The 23,601-nt window shown below is 46.7% G+C and overlaps 1 protein-coding gene across 1 annotated transcript in view; it reads left to right on the top strand.

The window, feature by feature from the left end:
* Positions 1 to 6,370: 6,370 nt before the first annotated feature.
* ALDH1A3 (aldehyde dehydrogenase 1 family member A3) overlaps positions 6,371 to 23,601 on the top strand; it is a 39,289-nt gene continuing 22,058 nt past the window's right edge. The window contains exons 1-5 of the mRNA XM_068959064.1: positions 6,371 to 6,589; positions 10,017 to 10,121; positions 16,751 to 16,891; positions 19,637 to 19,766; positions 21,462 to 21,523. Coding sequence (XP_068815165.1) covers positions 6,458 to 6,589; positions 10,017 to 10,121; positions 16,751 to 16,891; positions 19,637 to 19,766; positions 21,462 to 21,523 — 570 coding nt within the window. The 5' untranslated portion in view covers positions 6,371 to 6,457. The remainder of the gene's footprint in view (positions 6,590 to 10,016; positions 10,122 to 16,750; positions 16,892 to 19,636; positions 19,767 to 21,461; positions 21,524 to 23,601) is intronic.

The raw sequence follows: 23,601 nt of genomic DNA, 5'->3' as shown, positions 1-23,601 counted from the left end.
TCTGGCAAACACTGTGCACTGTAAGCATGTGAGTAGCTCCACTGGAGTCATCTGGGACTGCTCATGTGCTTAACGTTAAGCCCGTGCGGGTTTGTAGGATCAAGGCCTGAGATGGTATCTTCTTTAAGGGTATTTGTTTACCTGCTCTGTTCTGTACTTTCTAGATGCATGACTGTGCCCTGCAAAAATATTTCTCTGGGAAGGCCTGAACTGGCTAAGTCAGCTGGGCACAGCTCACGAGTAGCGTTACAAAGCCAAATGATTCTTCCTGTAAACAAAAATTGTTTGCAGGAGCTTGATTTGGGAAGGCATTATGGCACTGGGTATGTTCAGCTGTGCAAGCCTGAGTGTACTGAGGCGTTAATGCAAAATTGCAAAATTGTTGGGCATTGGGCCCAGAACAGATGTGACGATGAGTGAGAGCAAAGAGACAGGGAGGAAGGAACAGAAGGACGGAGCACATTTTCGGCTCTTACTGCTTACACCACTGCTTAAAAAACCTGGGCACCAGCCCCAAATGCCTCTTATCAAGAGAAAGTGGGAAGCAACATGATCTGTGGAGAAAACAAACATATTTGTTTTTCATTTGCCAGTCCTGCAAACAATAGCTGTTTGTGGGCAAATAACGCTCAGGTCTGCCGAGATGAATGCAGGGAGGGGTTGCCGTGGGCTCGTGGTGCCAGGCGCACTGAATGGTGTGTGGGAAACAGGTCCTTGGACTCCTTCACAGCTCCACGCTATCTCAGAGGGTTATCAAGCACTTGCTTCTGTTGCTGCGCCCACTCTCCCTCTCTTCAGCCGCTAGGCCTGGCAGGGACAAGGGTACGCAAGAGACAGTAGAAGTCCTTTTAATGTAAGAGGCTGCAAAAAGTTCAGCTGTTTGCTGTTTCCTTGCCACTTACTTTTCCAATTCACTTTTGGAGGCAGGAAAACCAAAGGCCAGCCCACGTGCACAATCACAGTTTAACACCTATGATATGCATGAAGGAAATTAGTTTGAAGGAAATTAATTTGAGGATTTTGCTTCGTGAAATAAGTACAGTGCAAAGTATAGAAAGGCTCTTTTTTCGTCTTGAACCACCAAACTCTTCTTTTGCCCCAGGAGGTGGTATTTAGAATTACAACTGGGTTGCTGTGCTTACACAGATAGCATCTTACAGTATCTCACGCTGCTTCTCGTCACCTTTACGGAAAGATTTTGTGGAGGTGAAGAGGAATGGGAAAAGAACTTCTTCTTCAGCCCCAGACCTGTTAAAATGGATGCTTTACAGTGACTGGGCAGGAGAAGGGTGGAAGAAATATTGGGAGAATGACAAGTTCATGGGGTCAGATGGCTTCAAACTCCCAAGACACCTGATGCATACAACCCTTCTTCTCCACTAGTATCAGCTGGCACAGCCTAGGCTGGACTAACTTAAAAGAACATAAGACATTTGGTTTCCAAAGCAGCTCTAAAACAGCCTGCTCTTTTTAAAAAAGAGGCATATTTCTGGATTACAATCCTGTTGAAATTGGTATGAATACTTTGATGAACTGAGTAGGACTTGGTGTGACTGGTGGTATAAAATGGCAGACTTTTTCGTTAATACTGTGTAGCCTGCAGTGTCCTTCACAGCTGAGTGCTGCTGTTCAGTTATTAGAGTTTCTTCTACTTGTTTTACACAGCGGCTGGTCAGGCTTGGCTTCAATGAGCTCATAGCAAAAACCTATAGAAGCCAAACTTCCAAGCAGCAGTGATTACCATTAGATGGCTACATAATTGTTTAGGCACTTAAATAAGCAATTAGGTACCTTTGTTACTAATTGGCTTCTTCAAATAGGTATCTTAGGGACGGCTTCTCCATCCTGGTATTCTCTGTGTCCAGGTTAAAGAAGCAGGCTAGGATGAGGGGACCAGGTGGAGGGAGCTCACTAGATCCCATTTATTTCTGGGTGCTGGAGTGGATCTTGGGATTTTGCAACCAGAAAATAGCTGCGGGGGGGGGGGGGAGGGGAGGGGGGGGACACTTGCTGGCAAAGCACACGTCTCACTCCCCTCAAGTGGCCAGCCTATATCAGAGATGTTGTCTACTACTGCTACCAGGGAACCTTTAAAATGCCAGACATCATAGTTAAAACAATCTCTCCTGCTGCTAACCCATACCGTAGTGAATTTGATCACCAAGAGATGGAATTTCTGATTTTCAAGTTTCCTTAGAAAAAATAAGCCCAAATTCTAGAATAAACTACACGGAGAAAATAAAGTTACAGGAATAGTAAGTTTACAAAATCTGGCCCTGAAAAAGAATAAAATTTCCAGATTGAAGTCACTGGTGAGCAATGCCCAGTGGGCTGTGCCTTGTACCTTATCTGAGTGTTTAGGTGGGAGATCTTTGGATCTGGCTTGTTGTGCAACTACAGCTGTAGCTGAGCTCAGTGGGAGCTGAGCTTTGAACATATCTTATTTAAAGTACTTAGACTGTATGTGACTCATTGGGAATTCAAAATGATGAGGACCATTTCTTAATTCGTTACCCCCTGCCTTTCTTTCTCACTGGTAGCACAGGGACAGCATCCTCTCACAATTACTGGGAGAGAAGATGCTGCTTGTGAAACACTCAGAGGCTGCTGTGATGAGCACCATGGAAAAACTATAAGGAAACAAATAATATTGTGCCCAAAGCAAAGTTTGAATAACAGGCAGTAAAAAGCCTTGTTGCTGCATATTAAACAAGAGAGAAAAAACATGGGGGATCTGCTCTTTCAGGAACAGCAGCCATTGCCAATGCTGAGGGAGAGAGATTTGTGTAGGAAAGTGGCATTGATCACTCAATTATAACTCATCAGAATACCCCCAGACAGGCAGGCTTAATTCTGATCGCTCCTAGCTGTTGAATGCCTGAGTGTACAGCCTCAGTAGCCTTTTAGGGTACTCTTTCAGACATGCACGTATGCTTGTGTGTATATGCTTCAGGCCGTATGTAAAATGAGCAGGATAAGCTTTGGCTCTGTGCCATGTTAACTGCTCTACACAGCTACAGGACTTCTGGTCAGCTTGAAGCACAGGCTGAGGTCTACCTGCAAAATACTGCGTAGACACCAGTTGATCCACTTGTATAGTATCTCTCAATGGCTACGTTGCGGCTGCCCGGGCCAGGTGCAAACCATAGTCCTGGAGGTGAATATCTGCCCCACTGCCAAATCTGGGTTCATCCATGGGCAGGATGCCAAAGTCATCTAGAGCCACCATGCCGTCCGGTGCTCTGGAGACATCTTCATTGATCCTCTGGATACAACCTCCCAGCACTCCCAGTGCAGAGTCAGGACATAGGGCACAAGTATACGAGAGCGCAGTGTATTTGGAGGGGGAGTCGTCACGAGCAATATCCCCCTCATTATGGTTAAATGAGGTTGGGAAGTCTGAGAAATTAATTCCTGCAGAGACCTTTGGCATCCACAGCAGATAGGGAGGCAGCTGTATCATAGCATGAACATGTCCTGAGACTGCTCTTGGCACAGACGGATAGACTGGCACAGAAAAGTGCGGTCAGGTCTAATTTATGGTGGCAGATTTAAGAGTGTACATGTCTGACCCAAAACAGGAAAGGCAATCCTTGTGCTGGCTGGCAGAGAAGAGCTGCTGTACTCACAGTCTAGAAACTTTCTGTGAGATATGGCTCTGCAGAGAAGCACAGCAACAGTGAATTCACAGCTATCCCTGTCGGTGCATCAGGTTAAGGATACATATTGCAGACATCTCTGTAAATACTGCTGCAGCGGTAGTACATAGCAGGGTGACTCAATAGTAATGTGACCTTTCATTTAACAGACTCTTTTCCTCGTGCGTCTGCTTCTGACACATTTATGAACTGTTACAAACTTAGGTAAAAACCATTTTTTCAGTACTTCCATCTGAATGGCGGCATTGCCCTCGTGGAGCATGGGAATGAATATAAAACAGTTTTGACTTGTTCTGATCTGGGCTCTGCTGCTAGTTTGCTGTGTGTCTTTAGGGCATCTCCCGCTGAGCTCACCTTTCAGCGGTCTGCAGGAGCGAGCGCTTTCACCTGTGCAGATCTGATTCAAGCACTAGAGACAGAGGACTCGTCTCCTTTCTGAGGCTGGCCGAGTTGTTCCTGTTTATGGTAGCACTGATTTTACGCAAAAAGGGACCAGTCGGTGTCTGCAAAACTCTTTGATGGTGGAATCTGTTGTTACTTTTCTTGTGACATTATTAAGGGAAATATTGCATATAGCTATGTATATTGGTCAGTGTATTATTTCAGCTCATCCATATGTCACTGACTCATAATTCATTCACTTCAGACAGCCTTTTAAAGCAGTCTTATACGCCCCAAAACCTTGCATGCAGTACTTTCACCTTAGATACATCGCGTGGCATACCAACAGTAACTCAAAGAGCTAAGCAATAATATCTAAAATAATTTTCCCACGAATGTCTTGTAAAACATCCTCCTCATAAGAGATGAAGAGACAAGGTCGTTCCATATGAGACAGCCCACTGGCGTGACTCTTCAGAGACTGCTTGTCCTGGAACTTCTTATTCGTCTTCTTCCTCCCCTAGACTTCAGCTGAGCAATTCTGTAGTCAAAATAAAGACGAATGGAAATGGATTAACTCCACCAGTATTGTGCCACCTTTATGACTATTTCCTCCTTGCTCCCTGATATTAGAACTATCAAATTGTTGCCTGCAGACCCATTACGGTAAAACTGGAAACGATAAATTACTGGACGCCCAAAAAAGTTCTGTTGCCAGGGTGCATCACAAGCCTTAAAACAGATCAGTGGCCGTGTCTTGTCCAGGGAGAACAGACAGAAATGTTTTGTCTCTGACTCTGACTTGCAGAATCTCATCAGTTAGCTTGTAGTTCTGCTGATGACAACCAAGGATAGCTTCGATCCAAGTTCCTCTTTACTGGGTCTAGGAGTACGTGGTGATTTGTTAACAGTTTCTTTTGGCTTTGATGCTTGTGCAGCTCTAGAGGGAAAAGGCAACTGAGCAGTTAGAAACGGGCAGCTTAAAAATAGTTGTTTGTTCATTTAATTGCTCGTGAGAAGGCTCACTTAATTTCTGCCATTGCATCTGAGGCTATTCCCAGAAATTATATGTAATTGAAGCCCCTTGTCATTTGAAGAGAAAATTTGAGCTTATTATTGCTAGGCAGGAGGACAGCTCAACAGAGAAAGCTGCAGTGATTTGTCTAATAAAGATGTTTAGGTTGTGGGGAAAATAATCTTACTTTGCATTATTGTCGGCTCTCATGAAATGCGCATCAGCAGATAGGTTTTCACCTGGACAGAGGACCTCCAAGAATATCGGGATGCTACAGGAAGCGGGGTTGACTCATCAGTGGTACTTTCCCTTCTGAGTCAGCGCTAGCTTCTTAGGCCACTATGATATCACGGGCTATCTGCCCTTGGAAGTGCTGAGTATTTTTGAGCATTTTAACAGCAAAGTGCTGACTATTGCTGGGGATTACAGATTCTGTGAAACATCTTGTAAGATAACTCCTGGCATCTTGCCACTTGTTATATGGAAAATATGCCGTATTATCGTCCACGTGTGGGGGGGCTGTAAGGGTGCTCCTAGTGCCCTGGCCCCCAGCCTGCAAAGCCTTACACGTATTTTATTCAGCATGAAGTGAAGCAATACATAATGAACTTGCTTAGGCGTAGAGCCTAGATCTGTCACTTTAGACATGTTCCATATCCTTCCGGGCTTCTCGAAGGGCAGCTTCCTTCTCAGTGCTGGGAGGACGTTACTCCGCGCACGGCGCTGGAGGCCGACGCCGTGGGACGCCAGGGCGGGACACCAGCACGTTGAGCTCCTCATCCCCGCAGGGATCTTCGGCCGGGGGTCCCGGTCCTGCCCTGGGCCAGACGATTCCCTCTGCCTGGGGTGGCCAAACCGGGGGAGCCGGGCTGGTCCCGGCCGCCAGGCGGGCGCGTGCGGAGGATCCGCTCGCGCCCGTCCACCAGCCTGGCAGCGTAACGCCTCTTTGTGCCGTCCAGCCCGAGGCGTGGCGGAGGCAGCGAGGAGGAGCGGGGTGGCCGCCGTTCGGGCGAGGAAGCCAAGGCAGGAGTGGAAGCCCGGCCCGGTCGACGGAGCGGGAGGCTGAAGAGAGAGGTGCCCACCCGCTCCTCACGCGGGGCGTCTCCGTGGGGCTCTGCCCAACGCCGTCCGCGACGTCGAGGCAGGGTTCCCGCAGACGGGCAGGCAGCGCGGCCGCCGGCCCCAGGGCGCCGCCCGCCCCCTCAGCGCCTCGGCGGGGCGGCGCCGCCCGTTACCTGAGGGCGGCGGCGGGGCGCGCGCGACGGGGCGGGGCGGGGCGGGGCGGCGCGCGGGGGCGGCGGCCAATGGGGGCGGGCGGCGGCGGCGGCCGGCGCGAGCCGCTCTTAAGGCGGCGCCGCGGGCTGTCAGCGGCAGAGGGCGGCGCGGGCTCGACGGCGCGGCCATGGCCGCGCTCAACGGCGCCGTGGAGAACGGGCAGCCGGACAGGAAGGTGGTGCCGCCGCCGCCGCCCCCACCGCTGGTGCCGTCGCCGCTGCCGCGGCCCCTGCGCAGCCTGGAGGTGAAGTACACCAAGGTGAGCGCGAGGGGTGGCGGGCGGCTGCCGTCGCGCCGAGGATCGGCTGCCTGCATGTGTGCCGGCGGTGACGGTTTTTTTTCTCTTTCAATTTATGCCCTCAGCTCGATTGTGGGGTTTTTTTTTTTTTTAATTATTATTTTTTTCCCCCTCTGCTCTGATGCCGTAGGCAGCAAACCGGTGGGGATGCAAAGGGCGCGTTAGTCCCTAGAGTGAGCGGACGCTGGTGTCTCCCTCAAGGCAGCCCTCCCCTATGCCCAAAGCCACCCAAATCAAGTTATTAAAAAAAAAAAAAAAAGCTTTAAGCAGCCTGCTCTAAGCGATCACAAGTGGCGGGTCCCCCACGCCGTGCCGTCGGCCCGGTCTCCGTGGGGGCCGTTTCCCCTGCGCCCTCGCTCAACCCCTCCGGTAAGGCGTTGTTAGACCCCTCCGCAGGCCAACCTGCGTGGAGGTGAGGCGGCAGGTGGGACGGGGCTCACCTAAAGCCAGGCCGCCGCCGCGGGTCTCCTGCTCGGCATCGGTGCCAGTCTCGCCAGCCGACGGACACCGGGAGGAAGGACGGCGTCTTGGTGGATTGGGCCTCACGGGAAGGGTTACGAGATGGGGCTGGGGCCACCCAGCAGCTCCGTCAAGCAGGCGGTTCTGACACCCTTCCCGTCGTCTCCTCCGTCCCGGCGGAGGGTAGAAAAACCAGCACAAAGGCGCTCCTCTCGGCTCCCAGAGCTTCCCTTAAAGCCGCTGCGGTGCCCTGACCGCTGGGATTTCGCCGAGCGCGAGGCGTTTTGTCCTTCGGACATGATGTCGGCTGTAGCGCGGCGCTGAGCGCCGCCGCCGAAATCCCTCTTCCCCGAAGCGGCCATAGCGCTGCGCTAGCCCAGTCGCTTTTTGTTCCACAGCAGCCTAACCCGCTGCCTGGTGCACCGGGGAAAACATCCAGGCTTGCTGTGCTTCTGGGCGGCCTTGATTGCCATCATTTGCACTGTGTGGTTGGATGAAAAGGGCTGCAGGGGAGCGTATTAACTACTGTTACGTTTCTGTATTAAGCATAAAAGTGTACAGACGTTGAGCTTCATTCCCTTGCGATGGGAAGGAGTAAACAGCTTTTCCAGGGAGGTGTTGATTTGAATTATGCGCCTGAAGAACTGAAACAGATGACCAATTAGTGGTAATCACTGGACTAGATTAATTTTGAACATCCCAAATTTATCCGCTTTCTTTTTTTTTAAAGATAAACTTGTTACTTATCAGCAAATCGTATCTGGAGTTGCTGATTGCGGAATGGCGTAACGCTGCACAAATGGCTCCCTTCCCCGCGTCCGAAATGGACACGGCCAGTAGAGAATTCTTCTTAAACATCCGAATGTTCTGCTTTGTGTTATTTTTATTGTTGTGAACATTTTTAAATACTCCTTTGGGATCTGATCCTGCAGCCGTGTGTGTTTTAAAACATGCATTTTTTTATTCTCCAGAGTTTTGCCAGAGTCTGTGTACTAAAGGTATCTAGATAGTTATTTAGAAGTGGAAACCAGTGTTAATCGCAAGTGTGAGTTTGACGTCTGATCTGATGCTCCCAGTGCATCTGAGAAAATAACGAGCAGCAGTCAGTTTTCATAAAACTGCGAGGGGTTTTCTACAAGCTCTGAGTTTCACCAGATGTTTACAGCTGACGGTACACTTTCCTCTGTTTAGTGGAGATCTATTTTCGGTTCTACCAGTTTTTGGGCCGGGGGAGAAGAAAGGAAGATTTTCAACAATCTCCAAACAGATCTTACTTACAGAGCAGCTTTAAGCTTGTGTGATGGATGTGTATTGGAAGTGACCTGTCCACCATCTAATGTCCCACATTCTCGGCGTGTTGCATGAACAGCTGATACGCTATTCCAATTGATTTTTTTCTTTTTTCTTTTTTGATTCCCCACACCGAAGGCTCAAGCTATGCAGTAAGACTCCCAGAATCATGCCAGTGTATCTTGTATTTAAAATAGTCTGATTCCATCATTCTTGTGTTCCAGCACTTGCTGTAGGGACACTGCCTTCCCACCCCAACCCTTTTACGTAGAGTTAATGTTTAATGCAGAGGCTGAGGAAAACAGTATCCCCCCAGTCCTTAGTCTGTAAGCATATACCTGACTGTAATTTTACAGTCCTTGTTATCTCTTACATCTATAATGTGGCTTTCTTCATTTGTGAAACAAGGCCGAGCTAAAATTAAAATGCACTAATTTCTTTCTATATAATTAAAATGCAACACTTGGAAAACATAAGTAGTTTGGGAGCACTGGTTTCAAGTTATTTAATATTTCTTATGTTGTGAATTTTCTTGTGACTTCATTTGGCAACCTGTCACACTGAATTTTCTTTCTCCTGGGCCTAACCAAAACAGGTGGGCATCATCCATTCCAGTTGCATCTCAGATGCTTTTGCAGAAATTGTCAGGGAAAAAACTCATTTCTGAAAAAAGCTACCTCAAGAAAAAAAATTATGACCCAAAGCAGTGGGAATTCTAGATGTAAGGGATGCAACATTAATCTCCTTGTAGTGTGTAGAGACTCATAAACAAGATTGCAAACGTGGAAGACTTCCAAGTAAAAGCACTAGCTTACAGCCACTAACAGGGTACTAAAAAAGACTGTTTCATCTAATCTTACTTAAAGTATCTTTATTTATAAAATATAACACTGCCAAGTTAGATCAGTGCGGATAAGATGCACGTTGAATCAATTATTTGTATGTAGGTATTCATGTTCTGTTTACAGTGAGTAACAACACTCCAGTATTTAATGCATTTTCAGTTATGCAACACTGGGACTGTTTGTTCTTGCTCTGGAAATGCAATATTTTGAAACACTTACATCTTGTCACAGACGACTCCAAGTGACGGGGGAGGCTTGATCTGTCCTGTGACAAGGCATGATGGGGTAGAACTAAGCCTGTACTTACCATCCTCTGGTCAGTGCTGAGGGCCAAGTCGTGGAAGTAGCCCAGGGCAGGATACAAAAAACCAAATAATACTGGTCACTGACATTTCCTTTGTAGCATATAACAAGGGGCTCCTTTTGCCTGAACCATATGGGTTTCTCTTGGTGTCTGCTGCTTTTTTCCATGGAGATGTATTTGAAAAACTGTCTGTTTCTCATTGCCAAATTACGGCATTATACTGTGTGGGCCCCATCCTCCGTCTTCTCACTCAAAACTGACTGGGTGCACAAAGGCTTGTTGGTCTGTTCTCTGGCTTAGGTTGTAGTTTGGCTGAACGCTGACTATATCACAAACACAGAGCCTCACAGGGAGAGCCTGAATGCACTTGGCTCCACCATCAGTGGAAACTGAAGATCCTCGGGACCTTTGAGAAGTACTTGTATTGTTTTGCATCACCTGCAGCATTGTTTTCTCTCTCTCCCCCTCCCCCCCCTTGCTCTGTATTTAGATATTTATTAACAATGAATGGCATGACTCTACAAGTGGAAAGAAGTTCCCCACCTACAACCCCTCAACGTTGGAGAAAATTTGTGACATTGAGGAAGGAGACAAGGTAAGCATTGCTGGGAAGGCAGGTGAAAGACAGCTTCCAAGGGATATCCTTACTTAGGAAAGTAGACAGAGGGAAAACTGGCTTTTAACTAAATGCCCCCCACCCCGAACACTGGCAAAGGAATGAGATTCAGCATCATTCCTATGTTTTTAAAGCTGCAAAGAAGTAGCCAATCTAAGGAAATAGCAATGATAGTATATGAAATTCCCTGACAGAACTTGGGCCCCATGTTAGGAGTAGCTTATCCACAAGCTGCATGGCAGGCTGTTGGAGACACTGAACTGAAACTCATCCTTCTTTTAAAAACAATCAACAAATCATCTGAGTGCTTGGGAGAATTTAAGCTCAGTCACGCAAACGGTGCCTGCCTTCTGTTAGAGATCCCCAATGGTGATGCACCTCCAACTGGTATCGTGCTTTCTGGTCTCCTACACAAACATGACAATTGTCAGTCCAAACAAAACCAAGAACATTAATGGTCTCTAGCCTTGGGGCCCTGTACTGTAGCCTGGAGCAGAGCTGCTTGGGTTTGGTAACAGCTTGAGGTGAGGAACAGTCCCATGTGACTCTTGTTGTCCAAAACAGCTCATCATACATGGACCAACAGGACTGCTGTACGGGGAAAAGCTGGCCGAAGAGTTTGTTCTTGCAGTATGTCACGGGAAGGTGATTCATGGCTTCCATGCCATACCAGGGCTTTGGCTGCTCATTGCTGCAGACAGGAAGTAATAGCGTGGAATTTTTTTGCCTGTACTGTGGTATCTTTTTCTCGGTATCTAAGCTTGCCCAACACTTGTGAGTCTGGATGCCAGTTTTCCGGCTATGTAGCTGTCTTGGCGATCCTTTGCTCGTAGTGGTGACACTAGTTGAGCAGGGGCAAAGTGTTTTCTGGTGTTATACTGTGTAAGCAGACAGAGCCTGACCCTTCTGGAGAGGAGAGCAAATGTGCTTGGTCATAACAAGCCCCCAGTCTCCCCGATTGTAGCACACAAGGTGACAGTTCTTTTTGGATGGCACTAGAAGCAGCCTTCTTGGAGACACATTGCCATGGTGGATCGTTGCATCCATAAGGTAATTGCAGATGGCAGAGGGCAGAACCCAACGTTATGTGTAATTCTATTATATTAACTGGATAGGACGCATAATTGTGTTTAATTGCAGTGGCATGTAAACGATGGAGTTAACTCTAACTCTGATGCAACTGTATTTTGCTAGGCAGAAACCATGACTCTGGTATTGTTCCCTGAGCTAAGTGTCTCCTCAAGCAGTTACAGAGCTTTACATGAGTATTTCAAGCCTGCTTCTTAATGACTTAGTCAAAGAAAATTGTTATGCAGAACTAAGAGGCCAGTATTGCAGCTTGTCTCTTGGAGACTTGTCCCTACCTGAGTACAAGGGTAGCTTTCAGCTTCTAGTTTGCAGGCAAGTCACTGAAAACCTTTCTTTGGAGCCAGTCAGTGGAGCCCTCTGCCCGTGGATGATCAGCACAGATCCCTGACTTGTAGGCGTGTAGGATAATTGCAGGCGAGGATATAAGTTAGGTGCACCTTGGGTGCTGAAAGCCTCCTCTTCCACCTCTTTGCATCTCTCAGATTTTTTCTCCTGCTCTGAGTACGTTTGTGTGAGGGACTGAGTGGGGCTAGACCAAGACCTCAGTTAGTTAAAAGGCTGAGTCGAGGGCCAGAAGTGTCCCAAACCAGCTGTTTGACTGCTGTTGACACTTGACTGTGTCCCACTGTCCTCTGGGCGAACTGAATCCCCTGAAAGTTCCTCTGCCCTGGTTGAACATCCCCATCCTAAATCTCTGACTCCAGTCTGTTGGGTTGAAGCTTCCTGTTACTGTAGAAAGTGATGAGCTGTGTTGGGTGGTGCTTTACAGTATCTCATCCCCCTGGGCAGCCCTGCCTGGCTGTGCTGGGTAGTACCGTAGTGGCAGGTCCTGGTGCTGGCTGTGCAGTGCTTACCTTGGGCTTTCCTTCAGACCAGGCTGGCAACAGGACTCCACTTCCCTAACCCCAAACAGAAACCTGCCCCTCCCTGGCCATGCTGAGTATGTTTGGTTAGGCTGCACGTGAGGGGTGGGAATTTGGCAGCTAATACCTTGGCGATGACAATTTACTCTGGTTCTGAAACCTGGCCAATACTTTACAAGGTTAGGAGCAAAGGTTTTGTTGTTTGTTCTGTAGTTAAAAGATTTAAGGCAGAAATGCTCTTTGGAGCCGTAGGGGGATAAAGGGAAGTCTCAGGTGGCAAAGAAGCACTGAAAATAAAATGGCAAATGCTTCCATTGGATGCTTGGAGTCTTTCTGCCTTCCAAACAAGGACGGAGCATCCAAGTATTTGCCCGATTGATAACTGGCAGGAGTAAATTTCTTCATTACGTTTCTGCCCCTCAGTGAATGATGCAGCCCCAGCACTTTCCACCCTCTCTTGCTGTTACCGTGTCAAGGCAAAAATACTTGAGCTGTTGCCATTTCTCTGGTGCTGTCACTAACTCTTGGAGACGGGCTGTTTTCTAGCAGCTTGCCAGCAGCCAGCAAGGGCAAGGGGAAGGGGGCTGCCTCCTTAGAGGAGTGCCTGGCTCAGCCGGTTGCCACCAAGCCTGGGCAGCAGGGCTGCGGCTGTGCAGACTGGCATTCTGCAGGAGCGAGTTTGCCTCCACTGAGCAGAGCTGTGGTTTTGTCATATTCGTTTCTGAGCGGTTCACCCTCCCACATGGATCTTTGAAGCATTATAAGGGGGTTTTGTTCACAGGCATCCTGCCCCTTTCCTATTGCAGGGGCAGGCTGAGGTAAGAGGATACAGGAATATCACTCCCTTCAGCAGACTATTATCCCCTCCAGCAGACTGGTAAGGCTGTAGCTAGTGCTTCTGGACACTTTGCACTGTTAAGATGCTGTTCGTAGCTGATTGAAACTGTAGTTCAATCTTTATAGCAATGCAGTATGTAGACTGTTTGCAGAGGGCTTGCAGGGGAGCAGGTCAGCTCTGAACTTGTTCTAATTGAGAAGCTATAGTATGCCCGTGCCCTCTGTCAGAAACATGCCTTTCCAAGGATGTGTGCAGTGGAGGTTTTTCAAAGAAATAGCAATTGAATTGAGGTAAGACAGTCTCCACTGAGTGTGCTCCCTCCCTGGCATATCTCCTAGTGCTGGTCAGGCCAAGGCTGTGTTGTCTACACTGAGCCAGAAGCAGAGCTTTTTTGCAGGTGCTTTCCCAGCTATGGCAGCATGAGGCACAGGAACTGTAGGGTGATGGTCTCCAATGTGCCCTGTAGCTTTGTGCTGAGGCAGGAAAGAGGAAGAAGATGCAGGATGGAAGTGGAGCAGTGATGAGCAGGACTTGAGGTAGAGAACAAAGGTGGAGGAAGTAGATGAGAACAAAGAACCGTGTGAGTTTGTTCAGGAGAAGATGGTATGCGGTTGTGTAACTGGGGGTTGTATCATAATGCAGGCACCCAGGGTGGGTATAAAGGTTTGCTGGCATTTCCCAACGCTCCGGTGCTTGACTTTGCAATCTTAATATTCTCTTAGCGGAGCTTTTTATGTAATACTCAATAAATCCTGTATAGATCAAAACTGAGCACTAGGACCCACAGACCTCCTCCTTGTGGTTTTGTATACTGCAGTGTGTCCTTGGCACCTTGACAGTTATGAGTCTGTCTTTGTCACGCATTGTGCCTACCTATTGCAACATCCATGTGATGAACACACCATTCAGACTCCCCTAATGCCTAGTCATAACAGGATGGATTAAGAATGGCATTTCAGCCTTCCTTAAGAATTTCCTTGTTTTCGCTGGTCTGAGCTCTCAGGCCTATTTGAGACTGTGCTGGCTTACAAGATCTCACTTGGTGTTGCCCTTGAGGGTGTTTTAGGGAAGCTTTTTTGCTTGCCTGGTAATGACTGCAATCCCCAAGCCACTGTGTGCACGTACCCTGACTATCTAAGAAGGAAAAGGACAAGAATGAATATAACTGACCTCATAATCAGCACCCATCCAAAGCCTCTGGACAGCAGCACTATGACATTGTCATCCGTAAAGATGCACCTTTTGCAGTGCCTCTGAAACAAGAGTGTGTTCAGCAGTGATCCCTACAGGAAAAGGGCAAAGCCCAGGTGCTTCATTGCTTTTGTTTTCCTTGAGTAGAGCATCACCAACATGCAGGGTTTTGGGGTAAGAGGCTCAGGGCAGCTTCTCTGTGATCACAGTGGCTTGAAGTCAGAATAGGGAGACAAGGGAGCGGGGGAAAAGAGAGGGACTGCGGTCTGCTCATCAGGAATGCTGCTGAGTTTCTCAGTGGCCGATGTCAATGATCCTTGCAAACCACAGGGGTGGGTGCCTCTATCGGAGCAGCACTAATAGCTGTCCAGCTGTCCTGCAGGATCTTCCCTTCCCATTGCCCCCATGCAGGCTGTGTTGTTCAGCACAGCCACTCCCTCTGCCTGTATTTGAGCAAGAGACTCCTGGGACAGGTCGGAGCCTTGGCAAGTCCCCTGGGCCTGCAGACAACTGCTAACATTTGCAGGAGCCGCAGCAGGGCTAAGGTGCTCCCACGCTTGGCGGGGAATCTGGGCACGTATTGAAGTGCTCTGCCCACACGGCCATCTAATCCCGTTTCCCATGAGTGCCATGACCATGCCATGGGCACTCAGTGCCGTGGACACTGCTGATGGCACAGGCTGCAGCTCAGCACTGTAGACCTGACTCTCTGCACGTTGCTCCCTGCCTGGTCACAGAAGCTGATTAATTGCTGCTACGGAAAGATGTGCTTAAACCTGACGCACTTCTCGTGTTTCTTGTCTGCTTCGTCACTTAAAATATTGCCTTCTTGCAGCTTGAGTCTTCATTCCAGCAGGCAGGATGGAGAGGACATAAATGCACAGCAGCCAGTGGTGCGTTCTGGCTTTCGTGATATGCCAGTTATTTTGAATCCAGATTAACTCAACTGGAGCGAACCATACCTCGAGCACAACCGCAGGTCTCTGGCCTCATTCTGCCTGTCAGTGACAGGCACCAGGGAGGACCGGCCTGCGCACATGCAACAGTTGCTCTGCTGCCTCTGCCTTGCAGGCACCCTTGCTTGACCAGAGCCATTTTTAACCCCCCATAATAGCACAAGTTTCTTTAATGGTTTCCTCACCAGCTCCCTTCTGAAAGGGTGGAGTTCTTTTCTCAGCAGTATCTGTCAGCCTATTTTTAAGCTGTGTAATCTACCTGAAAAGAAAAGGAGCCAAATTTAGTCTAAAGTGCCATTTCAGTGGATGATGACTTGGAATTTTCTCTGTGAGCCTTTAGTGTAAGAAGGCAATATGTTTCCCTATAGCATTTTTCTTGGTTCAGACCACAGATTTCCCCCGGAGGGGGAATGGCTGGTCCTTGTTGGCATAGTGTGGGGGTTACCTCGCAGTTGTATCCTGCATTGCAGGGGAGCATGATCCAGTCTGACCGGACAAGACTTGAGATAAGGCATGTGTGAGAGCAGCTAGCGAGGTGCTATGAGCATCAGTCAAGGCATGAAACCCTTCCTCCTTTCCCATCCCCCTGAGCCACATATTGTGGTGAGATGCAAAGAGTTCTCCATCAACTGAAGTGAGGCATGGGCTGTGCCAGACATTGCAGAGAGTGGGATCCTGTCCAAAGCCAGGGAGAAGTATGCTTTATATATATGCTTGGGGTACAGTCCTGACTTTGTGGATTTTGATGGCAGCGTTCCCATTGACTTCATTGGCTAGGGAGGTTGTCCTTGACTTCACTTTTTAATCAATGCATATTGGTGGAGGGAAGGGAGGAGTCTGCTGGGGCATGCTGTGGCCAGACCAAAGGTATGAAGCTTCCTTCTCTTCCCACACTGCCACCCCCAGGGAATTCGCTGCCCTCCTGAGTAGCAACTTATGTAAACAGTTAGATTTGGTCCACGATGCAGCAAAGCAATTGGGAGAGGGGAGAGAGTGGCACTGTGCCACTAAGTCCCGTTACTTGGAATGCTTCTGCCCTACCACTGAGCAATGTGCAAACCCTTCCCGACTGGTAGAAGTATTCTTGAAGCACAATCTAGGATCTAAGGAAACTTTCTTAGTGTGTTAATTGTTACTGATGTGGGTTCATGTGGGAGAAAGTGGGACTGAAGAGAGGGGTCTGAACTGTGATTGATCCCCTGGCTAAAACCATGGTCTCTCTCAAGGGGGACTTTCCACCCTACGTTTGTTAGAGGATGCTGATCCGTGCAGACCAAGGATCTGTTCTGCTTGGGGAAGCTCTAACGGAAACAGCACTGAGATCTTGTTTCTCTATTCTCCCTTCTTTGTGATTTATATGCTGTATTGGCAGGAACATGATTCTACTAGATTATTTTGTAAACAAACCAGTTGCATAAAATTCCCCTTGAAAGACCCTATTGGCACTTTGACTCCAAGGTTGTTTATCAGCCTGGGCCAGACCCAAGATGTCTGAAGCCACTTGGGCAGGCTTAGGTCCAAATCCAGGAGCAAAATGGAGGTGGTCTTGTCAGACAACTGGTTTTTAGCCACCATAGCATCACCTAGGAAGCAGCCTTCTGGGATCTCTGTACCACTGTACAGCTCCTTTCCTTGTAACCTAACATTTTCTTGTGTGCGTTGCTGCTCCAGCCTGATGTAGATAACGCAGTGGAAGCAGCAAAGGCGGCGTTTCAGAGGGGATCTCTGTGGAGACAAATGGATGCCTTAAGCAGAGGACGGCTCTTGCACAAGCTGGCTGACCTTCTTGAGCGAGACAGAGTCATCCTAGCAGTAAGTACAGTAGTCGGGGAATAATGATAAACCAGCAGCAGTTGGCTGATAACTCAGCTCCATCTCTCCAGTTTTGCTGCATCCCTATCTTGTGTCACATTACTTTCAAGGTCTCTAGAGAGGAGGGAATCCCGCAGTAAGGACCCACCTTCTAGCTCCTCTGTTTCCGTGTGCCCATTGCTGACTTAGGCTGCCTGCACCCACCCCTGTTCTTTGTGTTGTACAGCAGGGAAGGCCAGGTAGCTTTTTCAGAGCCAGTGGGCTTTGGTTGAGGGCAGTGACAGGTGAAAATCCTTCCTGAACTCACTTCTCATGTGTCAGTCTGTACTTTATTATCCCAGTCTTGTTACAGGTTTCAGCATCTCCAAAGGAGAACCACAGTTTAGACTTGGCTTAGTTCTTTTCCTCTTCTCCCATACAGGAGTAAGGGATTTGGCCTTGTCTTTTGGAGAGTCTAGGGTGAGAAACAGTCCCAGTGTCTCCCACTCAGAGAAACAAGTAACAGTGTCACAGGCTCAAACTTCCTCTCCGGTGTGTTTAGAGCTCTGACACTGACCATGTATATTCTCTGGAACTGGATGCATATCTTTTTTTTTTTTTTTTTCCCTCTCCCCCTTTCTGTAGGACAGATGGGTCCAAGCAGAACTTATGGCTTATCTTCCCCTTTCTACTGGATGATTTGGGGAGGTCTTATAAAATGGCTGTTGGTTCTTGTATATAGTTGAATTCTTCTCCAAAACTTTAGCTAGTGATTGATGAGATTATAAATATTAATGCTTACAATTTTTAAAGCAATAAACATTCTCTCTTGGTTTAACAATCATCAGTGCTCACATCTGTCTCCTGCGTTAGATAGCATTCACATAGCTAAAAAAGAGAAAAACTCACTTGGTCCTTCTTCATTACAAAGATGCAAGGCCAGTATGACTTCTTTGCAAACTGTTTCCCCTAAAAAGGGGGTCTGGAAAGAGAGCATCTTTCCCTGTTGGATGTCATCCAAAGTTTAAAACGTGTATAAGAGGGAACTGTTTCTTTCCCTACTGAATGTACTGGCTCAGGAAAATATAGCCATGAAGCTGTGTTAACTTAGACTTCTGCACTGAAGAACTATTGCTAATGATTCGCCATCCTGTCCAGAGGAAGGAATCCTTCTGGTACAGAACAAGGGGAGAAAGATCTGAGCTAAAACGTGCTGCAGTTGGTAGAAGCCTTGAGACTCTGGGCGACTTGTACGTCTTTCCAGATCTCCCCCAAATCCTAGCGTCTCTCAGCTTAGAGTTGCTGTCTGTCCATATCCAGTTCCATCCAAGATGTCTGAAGCCACTTATCTTGCAGGCTGAGGTCCAAATCCAGGAGCAAAATGGTCCATATCCATTCCATCACCAGTTCAGTGCAGCACTTTAGATCTGCTCGTGTTCAGCAGTATATCATTCATGACATGCAGTGCTATTGTATACGTAAGTTACTGAGTTGAAGTCCCACTGAGGTCAGCAGTACTTAAGATGTGGGATATGCTTAGGAGCCTGTACTTGCATGACTATTTTGAGCTGTGTCTCTTTCCCCAGCACAGTATCTCTGAGCCATATGGTTGACTCCAGTTTCGGCAGGGCAGAACCAAAAACTTCTGGCCTGCAAATAAAAGGGGGGGGGGGGGGGAAATGTATGTATGAATAAACCCTGTTCCTTTCCTGTCCATTTTTTGGTGTGACTTCAAAGGAATTCCTTTTTCCATAAACCAGGACACTCATTTCAAGCTTTCTGCTGTCCTTCTGATCTGGGAGGGCTTGTTTGCCATTGTTATTTTCACTGCAGAAAACCAGCCGTAGCTGCCTTGGCTGCATGCTAAGTAGTGACTTATAAAAATCAGTCATTCTAACAGACGTTCAGAGCGGATAATAATCCTAGTCATTCCGAGGGGAATGTCTGTTCGAGTGCTGTTTGGACCCTAATGTTTGTGGAAGATGACAGGGTATGACTTCATATGTAAACAAAGATGTTTCAATCTACCAAGGGATAGTACTTCCTTTATGGATGTGCTGGCCATTTCCACCAATATTGCATTTAATGACCTGAGTAGAGAACAAAGCATTCACTGAGCTAATGTCCAGAACTGCGAGAAGGACACAAACTGGACTCCATTTAGCACAGCTCAACGTCAGTGCAACTTCAGTGAAGCATCTTCTCCATTGCCCCAATGTAAGCACAGATCTGAGCCCAAAGGTTACTTTACTTACAACTCCATAAAAAATGTGTTTTCTATCATCCTGTGGACAAAAGAGGCTTTTCAGAGGTTGCTTTTAAGACTGTGCAGGAAGCAAAGTAGATTTTTCAAATAAAAGGAAAGTGGGTCAGACTGATTTCGGTGACACCATCTGGAATCCAGAACATCTGTATTGGAGGGTCAATTACAGTGAAGTCATGACACTTGCATGGCATCTGACCGGTGCCCCAGACCACCGCCCCGTGTCCCACCCACAGCTACCTTCTGGGAGCTTCCAGAAGACACAGTGTCATTGCAGTCACTGAACAAAGCAACCTGTGCGTGTATCAGGGTTACTGAGACTAATTGTCTCCATCCTACTTTATTTGTATTGACTGATTTGTTCCTTAACTATAAGGTAAGGGAAGGAAGAAGCCCCATGTCTGCATCATAAGGCAAAAGAAAATCGAGAAGGAGTTTGAAGAAGCTTTTTTAAGAAAAAAAATATTGACGTGTCTGACAGTGCACGTGATTTGTTGTTTCAGACTCTGGAAACAATGGATACAGGGAAACCTTTTCTTCAGGCTTATTTCATTGACCTGGAAGGTTGTATAAAGACACTTCGATATTATGCTGGATGGGCTGATAAAATCCAAGGCAGAACTATCCCAGTAGGTAAGTTCCTTCTGACCCAGTCTCAGAGCTGGGATGTGATTAAGGCTCGAGGGGGAGGGGGGGAAGTCTAGTGGGAGGAGGGTGCAGGGAAAGGCCTGCTTCTGAAAACCTGTAAAAATAACCTTGCATTTCCGTTCTGCCTCAGGATGTACGTTAAGTAAATGCATTTCAAGATTTAAGGTAACGGGAGAACAATGTGAATGTCAGGATAGACCTCTGGAAAATATCAGATGAGCTTTCATCACTTTTTAAAGAGAATCCTTTGTTGTTAAATTCAGACTAACTCCTACAGAGAAAAAAAACCACACACACACTTCGTAGGGGAATTCATGCATTAGGAATTGCTGAAATGGATTAAGATGCCAGAGAGTGCTGGGACAGAGGTTTCTAGAGACGAATGTAAGAAGGCAGCAGGGCTTATGCTGTCCTACACCAGAGACAACAAGGATATGGCAAAGAGTTGACATGGACTCCAGTTGTGCATCCTGCTTCACTGATATTCTGGCATCCCTGACAGTGCTGGTCACACAGGTGCTTTGAGAAATGTTGTACTGTTTTTTGTTAATTTCTATTAAAGAAAAGGTCTGAGATGTTGACTCCTCTCAGGAGCTAAAGTGCTGAGCTCTTGGAGGGGTCCTCTCAAGTTTCTAACACTTGCAGGAGGTTTTTCAACACCTTTCCTAGATTTCGTAGCCAGAGCAGTCACACTGCACTTTTGTGACTGTAACAGAGAGAAGAACGCTTTGGCTCACTTGCATAAGTGCAGATATGGTTATGGGGAGAACAAGTTAAGACAATGGATGTCTGTGTGGCCTAACAAGCAACGTGGTGTGTTTTGAAAATCAACATGTTCCATCCCTGCATGCTGCTGATTGCTGAGGGTGTATGATGGACATACACTGCAGACAAAAATTACCAGAGGAAGGACTCTGAAGGGCTGAACTAGTTCTGTCTGTCCAGTCAGCAGAGGGGCTAAAGACAATGATGTCTGTCATATAAACTGAGATCTGTCACCCTCTTTCAACCTGACATGAAACTGCCTGCATGTGGGTTGTTAGTACTGATTTGAGATCAGTTCTAAAAACTATAATTAAAAATGTTTGAGTTTTCAGTCAGATCTTCACATTGAAACTAGGCTTTCAGCAAAAACGAATTTGTAAGGAAAATGTCCTTCCCGCTTTCACTTTGAAAGAGTAATCACAGTATTTTAACATAAACAGCATTACTTTACTCCCAGAGTTCCATCTTGTTGTGATTTCTTACCAAATAAGCAATTCCTATTACACTGAAATGATTTCTATACCAAATAAGTTTGAGAACTCTATCCTTCAAGGAGAAAAATACTTTGCTTCTGTCAGTGAGACACAATCTGAATGAAATTCACACTTGCTCTTCAGTGTAGAAAGGAGTTAACCTCCCCTGAGCCTCAACACAGGGAGTTTGTGGGAGGAATTGACCCAATGGTTTTAAAAGGTTCCCCTGTGAACATGAGCAGCATTTGGCTTTTGAATTAACACAAGCCTGTTCTCAAACAGATCTTCATCCTTCTGGGGTGTCCCAGGGGTGTGAGTTAAAATGAACAGATACAAGCTTATAAAGTCCCGTCACCAACTTGTTAGTGTGCAGTAATGTTATACTGTTTCTGTAGAAACAGGGTTTGACTGTTTTGTCTTCCTTTATTCTTTTGTTTTGCAGATGAAAACTTTGTCTGCTTCACCAGGCATGAACCAATGGGTGTCTGTGGAGCTATAACTCCAGTAAGTAGCAATGATGGTGCCCTGAGTCTCCCATGAAACTGGAAGAAGTGCATGCGCACTCCCTGTCTCACACTGCAGCCATTTGCTTCCTAGTTAAGTACAGCTGTTCTGCAGGAAACTCCCATCTCAGCTGCCTGATGTAGTTTCTCGTGTTACCCCCATGCCAATTCCTCTTGGCAAGGTAACCTCCTCTGCAATGGAAGGGTGGGTCTGCTAATCAGATGCTGTTGCTCTCTAACGCTGACCCCAGTCACCAGAGAGCAGTCAGAGCTCTCTGACTCTTCCGCTGCTGGGACAACCATCTTGTCATTACACGTGCTTGCTTCTTGCTGCCTGGTGCTGATGCATACTTTTGAGTTTTAAATGATATCCATTAGTAATAACTCCTGGCTGTTCTCTTAGCTTTGTGTCATTACATCTCATTGAATACAGTTTTCTTTTCCTTGAGGTCTCAGTCTTTGCTGAGGGGACAGTGCGGCTAGTTCTTGGAATACTTCCAGTTTTAGTGTGTGCTGCTTGCTCTGTTTATTAAGCAGACAGCCAGAAAGACTTTACAGCTACATGGGAGCCAAAGTTAGTTCCTGTCTGGTTGTGACATGCTTTGAACATGGTATCCTACAGGCCATGATGCAAACTGTGGCATGCAAGATTCTCTGCTTGGCTACTTGGATCAGTAAAGTCCAGGGAAGATTTTGACCCCTGGGATAAGGTTATAGGAAAGACTGGAAGAAATGCAAGTGGGGCTTTGGGTTTGCTTTTGAATACCACGTCTGGTCCAATTCTCAAAGCCATCAGGGGAAATCTTGCCTTTTCTTTCAGCTAGACTAAGCCTGTATCCCTAGTGATAAAACAGAACAGTCTATTTAGTCCTGTCAGGCTGAGACAAAGTGGCAGATGGTCAGTATTAGCTATCAGACATTTGCCTTGATGACTTTTACACAGCTTTTATGGCTGAAGCAGCAGTATGCCTACTTGTGAGTCACTACAATTTGTGCCCTAAGTTCAAAACATCATGTTCCCTGCATTGATCACCAGTTAAAAGGAATTTCCCTGTCACGCTTCAGCCACCTTTGGCTCTCAGCGATGCTTTTGGAGACCGTCCTGTTGAAAGCCTACATGCAGGATGCTTTGGAGGGCTGCTATAAGGGGAAATAGTTGGACTCTTAACGGTTTCAGGCCGACCTTACATCGGCAATAAATACAATAGAAAAGATTTCTACAACTTTGGGTTTGTTAGAAACCTAATCATCTTGGTTAAGAACTCACCTACGCAAGCGGATATTGTTCTGTTTTTAGGACATTATGAGCATAAAAAACATGTCAGTATCAATTCAGATATGTGTTTGTCATGATCTGAGTGATGTTCAGTCACAGATAAATTTGTAATACTGCATTAGAGGAACAGCCTAGGTCAAGTTTGCTGCTGTGCTCTAGAAGATGAAAAATAGCAGTATTAAGTTACACATTTAAAAAGCTCTAGTTTCTAATTAGCTTTTTCAAAAAAACCCAAAAGTCTACCTGCCCAGGTGCAAATTGTTAGAAGACTTAAGTGCTTCTTTAGTAGTATGACAATCCAGATATTGCTCACCACCCTGAAACTCTGAGCTCTTGAAAGCTAAGCTAAGAACAAAATGGGAAAGATTTTGATTCAGCTGTCTTCTATAGAGTTGTCTTTGCTGAATTCAAAATCCCTTCATCTAAAGGTCTAAACTGAGGTCTGAGAAAACAGTTCTGATGAGTAGACAGAGATCCTTTGTCACAGAAAAATAGAAGTTTTCTGTAAGTTAGATGAATATTTCATCTCAACTGAAATAAGTGATTTGGTTTTGCACCTAAAAGGTTTAGGTCAAAAGTTTGATGCATACCTTTATTTTTTCAGCAGTTTTTGAAATAAATTCTTATTTCACAACGTTTGCTTTATTCAGTTTACTCCAAAAGTATTTAACCAAATTTGACTCAAATTCAGCACTGTGTTTGTAAAAAGGATGATTGGGATCAACAAAACCACATCTGTCTCCAGTTTACTCAGAACAAATCCTCTTCAGTTTTTTTTCCCCGTTTGATCTCTAACAGCAGCA

This window comes from Struthio camelus, chromosome 12 (genome assembly GCF_040807025.1).
Source record: "Struthio camelus isolate bStrCam1 chromosome 12, bStrCam1.hap1, whole genome shotgun sequence".
Lineage (NCBI taxonomy): Eukaryota > Metazoa > Chordata > Aves > Struthioniformes > Struthionidae > Struthio > Struthio camelus.
Note: the sequence above shows the minus strand (reverse complement) of the source record. Positions and strands in the feature narration are given on the sequence as shown.